The 17,860-nt window shown below is 44.5% G+C and overlaps 1 protein-coding gene across 1 annotated transcript in view; it reads left to right on the top strand.

Moving 5' to 3' along the window:
- The first annotated feature begins 5,626 nt into the window (after window positions 1-5,626).
- HEATR4 (HEAT repeat containing 4) overlaps window positions 5,627-17,860 on the top strand; it is a 39,292-nt gene continuing 27,058 nt past the window's right edge. Inside the window, exons 1-3 of the mRNA XM_047795777.1 lie at window positions 5,627-6,525; window positions 7,466-7,653; window positions 8,677-8,817. Of these exons, the coding sequence (XP_047651733.1) occupies window positions 5,648-6,525; window positions 7,466-7,653; window positions 8,677-8,817 (1,207 nt within the window). The 5' untranslated portion in view covers window positions 5,627-5,647. The remainder of the gene's footprint in view (window positions 6,526-7,465; window positions 7,654-8,676; window positions 8,818-17,860) is intronic.

Genomic DNA, 17,860 nt, shown 5'->3' with positions numbered 1-17,860 from the left:
GATGTGGGTTTGATCCTGGGCCCTGTTCAGTGGGTTTTCAGGTGTGGCCCTGAAAAGCAAAAAATAAAAATAAAAATTTAAAAGATATAGTAGGAGAATATGAGGAAATTTTCATGACATTAAAAGCAGGTAGAGGAGTTCCTGTTGTGGCTCAGTGGTAAGGAATCCCATTAGATCCATCAGGATGAAAGTTCGATCCCTGGCCTCGCTCAGTGGGTTAGGGATCCAGCGTTGCCATGAGCTGTGGTGTAGGTCACAGACACGGCTCGGATCCTGTGTTGCTGAGGCTGTGGGCTAGGCTGGCAGCTACAGCTCCAATTTGACCCCTAGCCTGGGAACCTCCATTTACCGCTAATGCAGCCCCCCCGGAAAAAGACCAAAAAAATTTTTTTTAATTAAAAAGACTAGTAGAAAACTACTTAAACTGTTGTCTCTTAGGCTTTGGGGTATTGTGGATAGTTTTTTGTTTTGTTTTTTTTCTTTTTAGGGCTGCATGTGAGGCATATGGAAGTTCCCAGGCTAGGGGTCAAGTCAGAGATGCAACTGCTGGCCTACACCACAGCCACAGCAATGTGGGATCTGAGCCATATCTGTGACCTACACCACAGCTCACCGCAGCCCCAGATCCTTAACCCACTGAGCAAGGCCCAGAATCAAACCTGCATCCTCATGGATACTAGTTGGGTATGTTACCTCTGAACCACAATGAGAACTCCAGTGGAGAGTTTTACTTTGCTTTTTTGGCCAGAATTTCTATCACCAAAAAAAAAAATGTTTTTTATAATTAAACAGGGTTTTTTTGGTAAACTTTGGTAATATACAAAGATAAAATTTACCCTTTAAAGTGCATAGTTAACTAAGTACATTCATATTGTTATGCAGCCTTCAACAGTATCTCCTTTTTCATCACCCAAACTGAAATTCTGTACCTATTAAACAACTCATTCCTAACTCTCCACCATAGCTCTTGGAAATCACTATTCCACTTTCTGTCTCTGTGATTTGACTATTCTAAGTACATGACATAAGCAGAATCATACACTACGTCTTTGTGTGTCTGGCTCATTTCACTTTGCACAAGGTCTTCCAGGTTCATCCACATATGTAGCATGTCGGCATTTGTATACATATACCACTTTTTTTTTTTTGGTAGTGCCCAAGGCATATGGAAGTTCCCAGTCCAGGGATCAAACCCACACCACAGCAGTGACAACACTGGATCATTAATCCCTCAGCCACCAGGGACTCTGACAGTTTATCCATTCATCCACTGATGAACATTTGGGTTGCTTCCACCTTTTGGCTATTGTGCATATGCCATGAACATGGGTGTAGCAAACATCTGTATAAGCCTCTGTTTTCAATTCTTTGGGTATATACCCAGAAGGAGAATTGCTGGATCACATGGTAATTTGTTTTTGAGGAACCTTAACCAGTGTTTTACTATTTAACTTTTTAAGTCTTTAAGTCATTTCATCCCAGAAAACATGTCCTTTTTCAAATGTCTCAGAGCCTGAGCACAAATCTAGCCCAGACCCTAGAAGTCAGGGCTCAGGTTAGTCAGCAAGAGAGGGTTATTACCTAAAAACCACCACCCCAGGTCAATTAGACAGACAGAACTTTATGCCCAGAAATCTTTACTGTCAGGACAATTAATTCTTTTCACAAGGGGAATTCTGAAGACCAGTATTCTATAGGCCTGTATTTTTAATTAATGTGTACATGCGTGTGTAACTGGGTCCCCATGCTGTACAGTAGAAAAAAAATTGTATTGGGAAAATAATTTTTAAAAAATACAGGGCTTTGGAGTTCCCTGGTGGCCTAGCAGTTAAGGATCCAACATTGTCACTGCTGTGGCTTGGTGAGGGTTTGATCCCTGGCCAAGGATCTTTTGTATGCAGTGGGTGCAGCCAAAAAAAAAAAAAAAAAGAAATACAGGACTTGAAGGGTCCGCTTGTAAAAATAGTGTTATTGGCTGATAATCTAGCCAGAATTGGGAGAGCAGGGGAGATGGAATTCAACTGGGTGAAGGGAGGAGAATAAGCAGGGGCAGAGATAAAAGGGGAATGGGAGAGGCCCAGAGACACTCATTCTGCTTTACCACGTGTTCTGTCAGCCTGGTGGTCTGAAACATGCCAGAGCTTGGTGTTCATGTGTTTGTCAGCTTTGTCGCTTTCTCAGGAGCACTTATGAACCAATGTGGGGGAGGGAAATATTGAGCTTCATAAACCTAGAGGTTTATTTTTCAAAGAATGGCCAAGACATCCATTTTGCTACTGGTCAATAAATAACAATGCAATTTCCCAAAGTTCAGTTTACAAAGAAGGAAAGTTAATAAATAGCCGAAGATACTGAACCCCTGATTGAACCCACAGGTTCTGTGAGTAGACTCATGGAATTCTAACTAGTTGGTTGCCTGGTGACCAGTATAATCAGCTTTGGACCTTCAAACTAGGAAAGTTTTATGACAGAACTTTGCTTCCCTTTGAAGATTGTGTGTGGGAAGCCATTTTGAAGGTAATTTCAGAACACTGCTGCTCCATCGGTATGCGAAAGAAGCTTCTTGGCATCAGCTGAATGACAAGAGGCAGATAGATGTAGTTGAAGATTTTGGATTAGGTGTCAAAAAGTCAGTGCTGCTTCAAGTACTAACCAGTACTGTGATCTTAGTCACATCCCTTCCCTCAGGACCTCAGTTTGAAATCTGTATTATAAAGGAGTTGGGGAGTTCCCGTTGTGGTGCAGCAGAAATGAATCCGACTAAGAACCATGAGGTTCTCGCACAGTGGGTTAAGGATCTGGCGTTGCCGTGAACTGTGGTGTAGGTCGCAGATGTGTCTCAGATCCCCAGTTGCTGTGGCTGTAGCGTAGGCTGGCAGCTGTAGTTCCGATTTGACTCCTAGCCTGGGAACCTCCATGTGTCACAGGTGTGGCCCTAAAAAGCAAAAAAATAAAATAAAATAGAAGCGTTGGAACAGATCCTTTTTTTTTTTTTAAACTTTTCGGTTGTGTCCGCAGCGTGTGGAAGTTCCCCAGGCCAGGGATCCAACCCACACTGCAGCGGCGACCCAAGCCAGATCCTTAATCTGCTGCCACAGGTGAACTCCTAGATCATATTTTATGGCAGAGTTTTCAGAGTAATCTTAGGAGACAGCAGTATATCTGCATGAGTGCATGGCAAAGAATGGGAATTTGAAAGTCGAGGGGAAAAAATTAAGGGAACTTCCTGCTAAGAAAGAGGCAGCTGAGTGGGAATTTGAAACAAGCCAGGTTAAGAGGCTGTGTTCCCTGATCTCACTCTCCCCACTAACCAAGCGTCCTTCATAAATCCCACAGATAGCTCTTGGATCGTAGTTTTCTCTAAATCTAATGTATATAAAAATCTCTGCGAGCTTGCTAAAATGAAGATTCCTAGGCCTCACTTGCAGGCTACCGAAGCGATATTCTGGGGTGCAGAACACAGGGATCTGCGAGTTTTTAACAAACTCCTCAGGTGATCTTCATGCAGAAGGTCCTTTAACCATATCTTACAAACATGTCCCAGAAGCTGACTGTCCCCTTTTGGGGCCTACCTAGGAACTTTAGTACTTAGTAAAGTACTCAAAAATAAGGTTTATGGCCTTTTCTTCTGTGGCAGTTTCCACTGCTTTAGTAACAGAAGGGAAAAAAGCAAGGTATTACTCTTTTTCGCATGCATTATTTAGCCCACTTCAACTATTTCTGCAGAATAAAGGCAAAAGACCAGGTTGAGGAAGGTGGATCAGGAAGGTGAATAGAAGCGCGGAACCAGATTTGGAACCTCTGAGATACCACCCGTTTTGATTCCGGATTCTAATATCAGGTTTTAACTGGAGGCATGTGGCATAAACCTTTCGTCCCCGCTCCTTCCTGTCCAGCCAAGTTCCTGGAAATGCAAGAGATAATGCTCCTGGCTGCTGCTTACCAGATTACAAGGCTGGGTCTGTAGTTATACCAGGTTTGAATAACTTTAGGATGCCTTATATTCAACTTCCTAAAGCTGACAGTACACAAGAGGACCTGGGACCTGCCACTCTGCTTTTGGTTCTTAAGGGATAGTGTTGGGAGGGACCCTGCCTCAATAGTGGTCCCCTAGGTCTTTTCTTCCCTCTCTATGCACCTTCTTTTGGGGGAGGGCATGCCCACGGTATGCAGAAGTTTCTGGGGCCAGGGATTGAACCCGTGCCACAGCAATGACATCACCAGATCCTTAACCCACCGCACCACCAGGGAACTCTGCATCTTTTCCTTTAATTGCCTAGGACCCCAGTACTCCTAAACTGTTCCCTAAGTGCCCAATGCTTCTAACTGTGGGGCCCCAGAGACTTGCCTTCTAAGAATGATAGTCCATGCTTAAGTCAATAACAGTTCCTCACAATTCCTGTAGCTGGCAAAGAACTTTCATACATGTTCTCTAATTTTGCGCTTCATATCAATGCTAAATTAGAACAGGTATCAGACTCTATTTTCAGAGTGGCAAACTAAGGCAAACCAGGGATATTAAATCTTTTGCCCAGGGTAACATGGCTGAGAAGTGCAGAGCCTGGCCTGACACTTGTCTTCTAAGTCTCTCCAGGACAAGCCTCTTTTGACCAAACCTTAGAACATGTTGTCCTGTCCCAATTCCTTTATAAAAATACATCTAGGGAGTTCCCATTGTGGTGCAGCAGAAACACATCCGACTAGGAACCATGAGGTTGCGGGTTCGATCCCTGGCCTTGCTCAGTGGGTTAAGGATCCAGCGTTGCCATGAGCTGTGGTGTAGGTTGCAGACTCAGCTCGGATCCTGCGTTGCTGTGGCTCTGGTGTAGGCTGGTAGCTACAGCTCCGATTAGACCCCTAGCTGGGAACCTTCATATGCCACAGGAGCGGCCCTAGAAAAGACAAAAAGACCAAAAAAAAAAAAAAGAGAGAGATTACATGTCAGGACAAGGCCATAAACCAGTCATACTCAGGGAGAATCCTGAATGCCAGGCTGGGTTGTCTGAACTTTACAAGTCTTTCAACGGGGAGAAAGCAACATTTGGGGGAAAATTAGAAGCCTGGGATACTGCTGAAAAGTCATCCCTCATAAGGAGATGCAGGGCAGAGCTTTGGGACAAATGTGAGAACTGGAAGCAAAGGTCTGACACAAGGAATATTTTGAATGTTGCAGCATGTCTTTCTCTTGTGTTTCTTTTTTTTTCTTTTTCTTTTTTTTTTTTTTTGTCTTTCTGCTATTTCTTTGGGCCGCTCCTGCGGCATATGGAGGTTCCCAGGCTAGGGGTCCAATCGGAGCTGTAGCCACCGGCCTATGCCAGAGCCACAGCAACGAGGGATCCGAGCCACGTCTGCAACCTACACCACTGAGCAAGGGCAGGGACCGAACCCGCAACCTCATGGTTCCTAGTCGGATTCCTTAACCACTGCGCCACGACGGGAACTCCTCTCTTGTGTTTCTAATTCACGTGGCCTCTCCCCTCCCCCATCTGTTCTCTAGGTTATTTTCTTACCGACTGCTATGGGATACCAATTTCCACTGACCTAGAGCTCTCACCAGTTTTTCCCATCCCATTAACAGGTGCCTTGCCCTGCCTCCAGCCATCCTCTGGACCAGGCAGTGTGGAAAAGAAGCATTTGCTGGGAAACCATGACTAGGACTGAAAAGGGAAAGACCTTTCTCTCCCACCATTTCCATCAGTCACTCCCCCCACAGTTGGGAAGGGGCATGATTTTCTCCCACTTAAAACCAAGAAGCAAGTTGGAATGTACCTCTGTTTCCAGTGTGCCTCCAGTCTTCCACTTTAGCCCACAGCACTGTGCACACCTCAAGAACCAGTATGTGAAAAAGGCTGCTGCAAACCTCACCTTTTCTCAGGAGGTGGTGTGGCTGCGAGCGCTGCCCAGCATTCCTTACAGCCAGTACAGCTTTGACCATCTTTACAACGCAGACAACATCATCCAGCCTTGCAAGGTCAGGAAGGCCCGACCTGAGAAACCTGCCAGCCTCAAGTTCTTGGATTTTTCAGGTCCCTCAACAAAGGTCACCTCCCAGGCTATGAAGACGGAAAGCTCTGCCAATCTTAAGAAGCTGAAGAAATCAAAGCCAACAAGTGCAGTCCAGGAAGCACCTGGCCCTCTCATTCTTCATCCCCGCAGGAACCCAGACATGGATCTGTCACTTTCTCCAGATGTGAACCTGGAGGAGAGAGAAACCTGGCTTCCACCTCCTGAAAAAGAGGCCAGAGCCTGGGAGGCTATCGTGCTGGAAAAGCTTAACAAGCGCACTGCCCGATGGATCCAGAGCAAGCGTCCTCTGAGGCCTGGGGTGTTCCCCAGTAAGTGGCAGAGCTTCTTGCGCCAGCAGTATGACTGGAGCCACATCCGGGATGAGCTCACTTCTTCCAGTGACCTGGAGCTCTTAAAACAGCTGGAGGAAGAAGAGGTGGCAGAATTTGAGGATCGAAGGGTCATCCTGTCCACTCAGGTGGAGAAGAAGCCAGAGCTGCTGCTTCCTGTCTATTATAGGTAGACTGGCTGGGGCCTCAGGCATTCCTTTGAGAATCCCTGGCTCCCCTTCAAGGACTCCTGACCTGGCTCAAACCCCTTATTTTGGCGTACACTCTCCCATTAATACCTTGTGTTTTCCCCCATCAGCTCCCTAAGCTTTCCATAAAGTAAGGTTTCCCAACCCTGACACTCTTGACATCCTGGGTTGGATATTTCTTTGTGGTAGGGAGCTGGCCCTGTGCATTGTAGGATGTTTAGCAGTATCCCACTGGATGCTGATCGCACAGTCCAGTTGTGACAACAAAAGATATTTCCAGACATTGACACATATGCCCCCGAGGGACAAAGTTGCTCCCAGTTGAGCACTGTTGCCTTTAAAGGAACAGGTTCCCAACAGACTGAGCCATTCTGCTGCTCCAGGTACTACCCAAGTGTTCCTAGAAAGGCATCTACGGTGAGAGTGAGGAAGGCAGAGACCTCATGGCTCAGAGGTTTGTCCTGCCTCACTCTGAATAAGGAGCCATTGTGTCACTGACTCAAAAACTGACTGGCAGCAGGACAGAGAACTAAACAACCTGAGAGAGGGGATCACTGCATTTCTCATACTGCTTCTCTTTTCTGACTAGAGGGAAGACTGGAGCCGTAACATCCCTGATTCCTAAACATGAAGTAAAAATCAGTGGAAACATTTATGTTTTCATTTATTGGACAGATATAAATTGCATTCCCATGACTGTCCAGGTACTCTGCAAAGTGCTGGGAATACAATGTAAATGAGACAGACACGGACCGAGCCTTTAAAGAGCTTACAGTCTGTCCACTAAATAACCACACACTTAAGAGATAAAGCGAGGTATTATAGGAAATGGGGTCCCTTCCTCAAGTCCACACACTGTCTAAGGGCACCAACTTTAAAACCACCTGCCCCCCTTTTTCTCCCCATCTTATTCCTGCCAAGATTGCCCCATTACTTGCCACAAGTGCAGACAGCTGAAACCCTGCCTGGTAACAAGACCGCTGAGGCTATCGATGAAAACGGGAGCATCTACCAGCCCCCAAACCAGAGCCGTTGCGGACAGGTGAATCCTCGAGCTGGAAAGTTTGCTTACTCCACAGACAACACCTTTGAACAGGAGATTTACTTCGGTAATGGAGCTTGGGCCCTGCAGTGGGGGGCTGCGGGGGACATGGAGCAGGGATGTGTAAGGTAGCTGGGGGAGGAAACATGCACAGGTATGGATGAGAGGCCCTGGATGACCCAGGTGATCATGGTAACATCCTGGTTACTAGCACAGGAGGGTTTTTTGGGGTGGGGGGGGTAGGGACAGGAGCAGGTTTCTGATAGAGGGGAAACTCTTCTTCCTCTTCCCCCTTTCTCTATCCCTTTATGCTTACTAAGGAGGCAGTGGAGGGTAGGATTGCAAAGTAATCAAGATTTGGCTTTGAGAACAACCTGCCTCTTGTCTATATGCCCTTCTCCCTTCTATCACTGAAATATTCCCCCACTGAGGTGCTATGCTGGAAAAAAATCACAGGCTTTGGAGTCAGATAGATCTGAGTTTAAACCTGGCTTAGCCCCTTCCTACTAACCCTGAGCAAATTATCCCTCTGAGCCTTATGTACCTTACCTGTAAAACAGTATTAACGAAAATGCAGTTCAAGTAAAGAAGAAATATAGTGCTTCTGCCTAAGCCCCCTGCCCCAATTTCCACCACCTCCCCCTCCATCCTGCTATCCTTTAGATCCCTGGGCTTCCAGGATGCACAATCAAGGACTGCATGTTCCAAGCTGTTTATTCTTCCCTACCCTTATCTTGTTCCTCAGTTGCTTCCAACTGAAAGTCTTCTTAAAATGTTTAACAAAATTACTCAGATGATGGTATTAATGAGTGATAAGAGATGCATTAGGTACCCCTTCATTAGTACCTAGCTTTTCATAGGGGACAATGCCTGTAAGTTAGGTTCTGACTTGGCTTCCAGGCCTTTATGATGCTACTGGCTCATACTTCCAAGCAGCAGTCACCTTCAAGGGATGCCCCCAGAGCATGGCAGCCATGAGTCCGAGGGGCTTACAGTAGGGCAAAAGGAACAGCCTGATCCTGGTGACCAAAAACCCAGGAAGAGAGGAAGGAGGGAGGTAATAGGGACTCATTTTGTTATCTGTTTACAGATAAAGTCCAGATCATCCACCAGATTGGTGCAAAGAGAGACCAAATTTTCTTGGAGAACCTCAATCGATACAACAAGCAGCTGTCTAAGGTCTTCCCTGAAACCCCCGAAAGGTGGACTTCCCAGCCAGTTCCTGAACCACGTAAGCAGGAAGCTGATAATGGGGTTAAAGATGGAAGTGTGGCTGTTTCTTCGAGGCCCCTATTTCATAGGCTGGGACACCACCAGCATCTAGGGGAATCCTTCCTGCCAATTAAAAATCATCTCTCAGTGGCTCAGTGGAAATGAATCTGACTAGTATCCATGAGGATGCAGGTTCGATCCCTGGCCTTGCTCAGTAGGGTGGGGATCCTGTGTTGCCGTGAGCAGTGGTGTAGGCCGGCAGCTGTAGCTCGGATTTGACCCCTAGCCTGGGAACTTCCATGTGCCACAGGTGCGGGCCTAAAAAGCAAAAACAAAACAAATCATTTCATAAAATTATAAAATATTGGGAGTTCCAGCAAGTTAAGGACCCAATGTTATTGCTTCAGTGGCTCTGGGTTCTGCTCTGGCACGTGTTTGATTCCCCAGCCTAGGAAATTCCTCATGCCATGGGCATGACCAAAAAAAGGAAAAAATTATAGGAGTTCCCACCATGGTGCAGTGGGTTAAAGTATCTGGTGTTGCTGCAGCTTTGGCTTGAATTCAGTCCCTAGGCCAGGAACTTCCATATGCTGCTTTAAAAAATAATCATAAAATACTAACTGTAACTAGGAAAAGCCTTTGTGGCCCATACAGTTGAAATCAGATAGAACTCAGGTGTCACTAAGTGTTTTAGGATCAGTAATTTCCAGTAAGATAGATCTCATCTTAATGCTCACAGAGGAAGGACGTCGAACCCTTGCAAGTCCTGGACGTAGGCATCTGATATCACCTCTCTTTTGACTCTATAAATATTATTATTATTTTTTTGTCTTTTGTCTTTTCTAGGGCCACACCCTCGGCATATGGAGGTTCCCAGGTTAGGGGTTGAATCAGAGCTGTAGCCACCGGCCTACACCACAGCCACGGCAATGCCAGATCTGAGCCGCATCTGCGACCAACACCACAGCTCACAGCAACACTGGATCCTTAACCTGCTGAGCAAGGCCAGGGATCGAACCGGCAACCTCATGGTTCCTACTTGGATTGTTTCTGCTGCACCACAGTGGGAACTCCCATCGAACCCTTGATCTAGCACTCTGCCCCTTTCCCTTGGGCTGGCTTTACCCTCCCACCTCCATTCTCAGGCCCATACCTGCCTCAGGCCCTAGGGTCAACCTGTGTTTCAAATTTCTGTTTCATATGTGCATTATTCTTCGTTCTGTAAGACACCATAAGGTAGAGGGAAAGGAGTTAACCAAGAAATGAACTCATGAAACAAAAAGTGCCCATCTTCTAAAAGACTCTGTCTCCATTTCCCATGACTCTTTTCTTTGCAATGTCATCATGCAGATGGGCCCCTTGGTGTGCAGAAACTAGCAGTAGTAGTGACCCATTCTTTTTCCCAAACCTCTGTCTCTAGTGCTGCCAGGCCCTACAGATAACAGCCACTGGAGTAGAGGAGGTGCTAATGAAGGCAGGTATGGGCAGCTTCCACCAAACTCGCCCCCCTTCTTTGTTGAAGACTACCATTGTACAGCAGTGAAGAGAGCATGCCAGAAAAGCCTTGGGTTGGGTCTTAGCAAGTCACCTTCTAGGGCTTTAGCTGCCTTATTAAAACTGCAATACCTAATCATTCCTACAGCAAGATACTTGCAAAAATTTAGCATCCTATAGCACCATTCCTCCTCCCAAATTAAAAACATTAAAAAGAAGGAGTTCCCATTGTGGCTCAGCAGTAATGATTCTGACTAGTATCCATGAAGATGTGGGTTTAATCTCTGGCCTCTCTTAGTGGGTTAAGAATCTGGCATTGCCATGAGCTGTGATGTAGTTCTCAGATGCAGCTCGGATCTAGCGTTGCCATGGCTGTGGTGTAGGCTGGCAGCTGCAGCTCCAATTCCACCCCTAGCCTGAGAATTTCCATACGCGACAGGTGCAGACCTAAAAGAACAAAAAAAAAGAAAAAAAAAGAGTTCCGAGGACAAGATAGCGGAGGAGTAGGGGGACACGCTCGCCCTCTCCCACAAACACAACAAAAAAAAGCACATCTACAGAATAAATGACTCGCACAGAACAGCAACCAATCGCTGGCAGAAGAACCTAAACTCCAATAATGGCAAGAAGTTCATGACATTACGGGGCAGAACGGGAGAAAAGAGGAGAGTGAGAGAAGGTGAATCCGAGCGGGACGGGCGCTCCCGAAAGGGAACTGCGGAGGAGAAAGGGATCCCGCACCCTGGAAAGTCACCTACACGGGGGAAAGATCAAATGAATCGGAGGAATCTCCAGATGCAGAGAAGAGTGTAGCAGTAAGTTGGAGTATGGAAAAGCCGATCAAGAACCGAACGGACCATCTGAACTACGGGCACAGTCACCAAAAATTGAGACGCCTGGGTGGGGGCTGGGCACCGAGACCTAGGCTCCAGAGGTTAGTCCCCGGGCGGGGGGGGGGGGGGGGGCGGGGCGGAGCGGAAACTGCTTGGGAGGTCTAGAAACCATTTGATGGGGCAGAGACTGCCTGGGAGACTAGAAAACAAAGCTGTTGCAGAGGAAGGGAGCAATACTCTAGGGGCCGGGAAGTGGAAAGCCGCATCAGAGGGAACCTGGGAAAAGAGCCTGGTCTGTGCCCGTGCTGGAGAGGGGAGAGAAGAAGGGGTGGGTCCCCATAGAATACCCCCCATGCCACAGCAAGCTTACAGGCCCGCTAGCTAGCTGAAAGCTGTGCTTCCCAATGCATCCCCTCCCCCCACCCCCACCACTCCCTACGCTCTCGCCGAACCTGGGGCTGCCTGCCATCCAGGAGGGCTGGCCTCAACAATTGCCTGAAGCCTACCACCGCAGGGGCTATCCCTGAACAGGCCTGCTTGCCCTTTGGAGGGGCTACACTTCCGCAGAGTAGCACCAAACACCACCAGCCCCCGAGAAAAGACCTGCAGCCCAGAAAAGCTAGAACAAGCCTAGCCAGGCAGTGAATAGATCTGCCTAATTCCCGGACGGTTTTTCTGAGTAGGGCTGCCCTGGGGAGGAGCCTCTTGGGTTTCCAACGGCCCTGCTACCTGCCCTAGTCGCCAGGGGGTGCCCTAGTGGATCAGCTGCATAGGACTGCCAGCTCCAGGCAGGACCCCCTGCAGCCCAGAAAAGCTGCAACAAGCCTGGTTGAGTCGGGAAAAGATCTCAGATGGTTTTTCTGAGTTAGGCTGCCCCAGGGAGGAGCCTCTTGGGTTTCCAGTGGCCCTGCTACCCGCCCAAGCCCCTGCAGCCCAGAAAAGCTGCAACAAGCTTGGCCAGACTGTGAAAAGATCTGCCTACATTCTCAGGCCAGCCTTCTGAGTTGGGCTGCCCTAGGGAAGAGCCTCTTAGGTTCTCAGTGACCCAGATAGCTGCTCCAGCCCCCATGGGGTGCTGCACTCCTGAGGAACAGCTGCCCAACACCGCCAACCCCCTGCAAGAACCCCACAGCCTAAAAACACCAGAGCAAGCTCTGCATGACCAAGTGAAATCTGCTACCATCGTGGTGTGGACCTCCCAGTCCTGTCTGCCCTCAGGAAGTCCTCCTTTGCTTCAAAGAAACACTGTTAGCCCCATCAACACTCCAGAAAAGCCACACTGCCTCAAAAAGATTGACCAACAACGCCAGCCCTCAGGAAATATTCCATGGCAGTGACAAGGAAAACACTGCCCGATAATGGAGAGTACAACTCCCTTAGGAGAAAGAAAACAACAAGCAAGATGAAGAAGCTGAGGAACCACCCCCAGTCAAACCAACAGGAGAACTCACATAAACCAGTCAACAATGAAACAGATCTCTGCAGTCTGACAGACCTGGAGTTCAAAAGAGAAATAGTGAAAAATACTGAAGGAATTAAGAGAAGATATGAACAGTAATGCAGATACCCTCAGAAAGGAACTAGAAAATATAAGGAGGAGCCAAGAAAAACTAGAACATTCATTTGCAGAGATGCAAACTGAACTAAGGGCAGTAAAAACCAGAATGAATAATGCAGAAGAATGAATCAGTGATATGGAAGATAGAATAATGGAAATCACTCAATCCGGTCAACAGACAGAAAACCGAATCAAAAAACTGGAAAGCAATATAAGAGACCTATGGGATAATATAAAGCGGGCCAATCTATGCATAATAGGAATTCCAGAAGGAGTAGAAAAAGATAAGGGGATGGAAAATATATTTGAAGAATTATCGATGGAAACTTCCCAAATCTAAAGGATACTGGGTTCAAGATACAAGAAGCACAGAGGGCCCCAAACAAACTGAACCCAAATAGACCCACAGCAAGACACATCATAATAAAAATGGCAAAAGTTAGTGATAAAGAGAGGATCCAAAAGGCAGCAAGAGAAAAACAGAATGTTACCTACAAGGGAACCCCCATAAGAATATCAGCTGACTTCTCTACAGAAACACTACAGGCCAGGAGGGAATGGCAAGAGATATTTAAACTGCTAAAAGGAAAAAATATGCAACCTAGAATACTCTATCCAGCAAGAATATCATTTAAAATAGAAGGGGAAATAAAAATTTTTTCCAACAAACAAAAACTTAAAGAATACTGCAACACAAAACCCAGGTTAAAGGAAATATTGAAAGGGCTTCTCTAAACCAAAAAGAAAGGAAGGAAAGGGAAGAAAAAAGAAAAGGAAAAAAAAAAAAGAAGAGGAAGAACTAGGACTGAGGAAACCGCAATCAGAGAGCAGTCACTCAAATAAGCCAGCATACAGATTTAATCATGAACAGTCCTCAAACAAAATAAAATTAAAAAGAAAAAAATAAAAAGAGCCATCAAAACCATAAAATGTGGGCAAGGGATGTTAGGAAGTAAATAACCCTTTTTGTTTGTTTGTATGTTTCTCTTCTTAATTTTAATATAGTAATGAAGTGTTTGAACTTACAGGACCATCAGGCTAAAACACACAATTATGGGAAGGGGTTAGCATACTTAAAAAACAGGGCAACCACAAGCCAAAACCAAATATTGCATTTGCAAAAATGAAAAAAAATACACTCAAGCAGATAATAACAGGAGACCATCCAATCAAAAAAAAAAAGAAAAGAAAAGAAAAAAAAAAGAAAGGAAGAATGGAGAACCATAGAATCAACTGGAACACGAGGTTCAAATGGCAATAAATAATCATCTATCAATTATCACCTTAAATGTCAATGGACTGAACGCCCCAATCGAAAGACACAGAGTGGCTGAGTGGATAAAAAGGCAAAAACCTTCAATATGCTGCCTACAAGAAACTCACCTTAGGACAAAAGATACATATAGATTGAAAGTGAAAGGGTGGGGAAAAATATTTCACGCCAATAGACATGACAGAAAAGCAGGAGTCGCAACGCTCATATCAGACAAAATAGACTTTAAAACAAAAGACATAAAGAAAGACAAAGAAGGACACTACTTAATGATTAAGGGATCCATCCAAGGAGAGGATGTTACTATCGTCAATATATATGCCCCAAATACAGGAGCACCCAGATACATACAACAAATATTAACAGACATAAAGGGAGATATTGATGAGAATACAATCATAGTAGGAGAACTTAATACCCCCCTCACATCAATGGACAGATCCTCTAGACAGAAAACCAATAAAGCAACAGAGATCCTAAGGAAACAATAGAAAAGTTAGACTTAATTGATATCTTCAGGACACTACATCCAAAAAAAAGCAGAATACACATTCTTCTCAAATGCTCATGGAACATTCTCAAGAATCGACCACATATTGGGACACAAAGCTAATCTCAATAAATTTAGGAGCATAGAAATTATCTCAAGTATCTTCTCTCACCACAATGCCATGAAATTAGAAATCAACCATGGGAAAAGGAAGGAGAAAAAACCTACTGCATGGAAACTAAACAACATGCTACTAAAAAACCAATGGGTCAATGAGGAAATCAAGAAGGAAATTAAAAACTACCTTGAAACAAATGATAATGAAGACACAACCGCTCAAAATCTATGGGATGCTGCGAAAGCAGTGCTCAGAGGGAAATTTATAGCAATACAGGCCTTTCTCAAAAAAGAAGAAAGATCCCAAATTGACAACTTAACCCTCCACCTAAATGAATTAGAAAAAGAAGAACAAAAAAGTTCTAAAGTCAGCAGAAGGAAGGAAATTATAAAGATCAAAGAAGAAATGAATAACATAGAGACTCAAAAAACAATAGAGAAAATTAATAAAACCAAGAGCTGGTTCTTTGAAAAGGTCAACAAAATTGACAAACCCCTGGCCAGACTCACTAAGAAGAGGAGAGAAAGAACCCAAATAACCAAAATTATAAATGAAAAAGGAAAAATCACAACGGATACAGCAGAAATACAAAAAACCATAAGAGAATACTATGAACAACTATATGGCAACAAGTTTGACAATCTGGAAGAAATAGACAATTTTCTAGAATCTTACAGCCTGCCAAAACTGAATCAAGTAGAAACAGACCAACTGAACAGACTGATCACTAGAAAGGAAATTGAAGAGGTCATAAAATCACTCCCTACAAATAAAAGTCCAGGACCAGATGTCTTCACAGGTGAATTTTATCAAACACATAAAGAGGAATTGGTGCCCATCCTCCTTAAACTCGTTCAAAAGGTTGAAGAAGAAGGAATACTCCCAAAGACATTCTATGATGCCACCATCACCCTCATTCCAAAACCAGACAGAGATACCACCAAAAACCAAAACTATCGCCCAATATCATTAATGAATATAGATGCAAAAATTCTCAACAAAATCTTAGCCAACTGAATCCAACAACATATCAAAAAAATTATACACAATGACCAGGTTGGGTTCATCCCAGGTTCACAAGGATGGTTCAACATACGCAAATCAATCAGCATCATACACCACATTAACAAAAAAAAGTCAAAAATCATATGATCATCTCAATAGACCCAGAAAAAGCATTTGACAAAGTCCAACATCCATTCATGATCAAGACCCTCGCAAAAGTGGGTATGGAGGGAACATTCCTGAATATAATCAAAGCCATTTATGATAAACCCACAGCAAATATAATACTCAATGGGGAAAAACTGAAAGCCTTCTCACTCAAATCTGGAACAAGACAGGGATGCCCACTCTCACCACTGCTCTTCAACATAGTTTTGGAAGTCCTAGCCACAGCAATTAGACAAACAAAGAAATAAAAGGCATCCATATAGGAAGAGAAGAGATCAAACTGTCACTGTATGCAGATGACATGATACTATACATAGAAAACCCTAAGGACTCAACCCCAAAACTACTTGAACTGATTCATAAATTCAGCAAAGTAGCAGGATATAAGATGAACATTCAGAAGTCAGTTGCATTTCTGTATACCAGCAATGAAATATTAGAAAAGAAATACAAAAATACGATACCTTTTAAAATTGCACCTCACAAAATCAAATACCTCGGAATACACCTGACCAAGGAGGTAAAGGACCTATATGCCGAGAAGTATAAAACTTTAATCAAAGAAATCAAAGAAGATGGAAAGAAATGGAAAGATATTCCATGTTCCTGGATTGGGAAAATCAATATTGTAAAAATGGCCATACTACCCAAAGCAATCTACAGATTCAATGCAATCCCTATCAAATTACCCATGACATTTTTCACAGAACTAGAACAGACAATCCAAACATTTATATGGAACAACAAAAGACCCAGAATCGCCAAAGCAATCCTGAGAAACAAAAACCAAGCAGGAGGCATAACTATAACTCTCCCAGACTTCAAGAAATACTACAAAGCCACAGTCATCAAAACAGTCTGGTACTGGTATCAAAACAGACAGACAGACCAATGGAACAGAATAGAGAACCCGGAAATAAACCCTGACACCTATGGTCGATTAATCTTTGACAAGGGAGGCAAGAACATCAAATGGGAAAAAGAAAGTCTACTCAGCAAGCATTGCTGGGAAACCTGGACAGCTGCATGCAAAGCAATGAAACTAGAACACACCCTCACACCATGCACAAAAATAAACTCAAAATGGCTGAAAGACTTCAATATACGACAGGAAACCATCAAACTCGGAGAAGAAAACATAGGCAAAACACTCTCTGACGTCAACATCATGAATATTTTCTCAGGTCAGTCTCCCAAAGCAATAGAAATCAGAGCAAAAATAAACCCATGGGACCTCATCAAACTGAAAAGCTTTTGCACAGCAAAGGAAACCCAAAAGAAAACAAAAAGTCAACTTACAGAATGGGAGAAAACAGTTTCAAATGATGCAACCGACAAGGGCTTAATCTCTAGAATATATAAACAATTTATACAACCCAACAGCAAAAAGCCAATCAATCAATGGAAAAGTGGGCAAAGACCTGAATAGACATTTCTCCAAAGAAGATATACAGATGGCCAACAAACACATGAAAAAATGCTCAACATCGCTGGTTATAAGAGAAATGCAAATCAAAACTACCATGAGATATCACCTCACACCAGTCAGAATGGCCATCACTAATAAATCCACAAATAACAAGTGCTGGAGGGACTGTGGAGAAAAGGGAACCCTCCTACACTGTTGGTGGGAATGTCAACTGGTACAGCCACTATGGAGAACAGTTTGGAGATACCTTAGAAATCTATACATAGAACTTCCATATGACCCCGCAATCCCACTCTTGGGCATCTATCCGGACAAAACTCTACTTAAAAGAGACACGTGCACCCGCATGTTCATTGCAGCACTATTCACAATAGCCAGGACTTGGAAACAACCCAAATGTCCATCGACAGAGGATTGGATTCAGAAGAGGTGGTATATATACACAATGGAATACTACTCAGCCATAAAAAAGAATGACATCATGCCATTTGCAGCAACATGGATGGAGCTAGAGAATCTCATACTGAGTGAAATGAGCCAGAAAGACAAAGACAAATACCATATGGTATCACTTGTGGCTGGAATCTGATATCCAGCACAAATGAACATCTCCTTAGAAAAGAAAATCATGGACTTGGAGAAGAGACTTGTGGCTGCCTGATGGGAGGGGGAGGGAGGGGGAGGGATCGGGAGC

Source organism: Phacochoerus africanus, chromosome 9 (assembly GCF_016906955.1).
Source record: "Phacochoerus africanus isolate WHEZ1 chromosome 9, ROS_Pafr_v1, whole genome shotgun sequence".
Lineage (NCBI taxonomy): Eukaryota > Metazoa > Chordata > Mammalia > Artiodactyla > Suidae > Phacochoerus > Phacochoerus africanus.
This window is presented reverse-complemented; position numbering and strand designations above follow the sequence as displayed.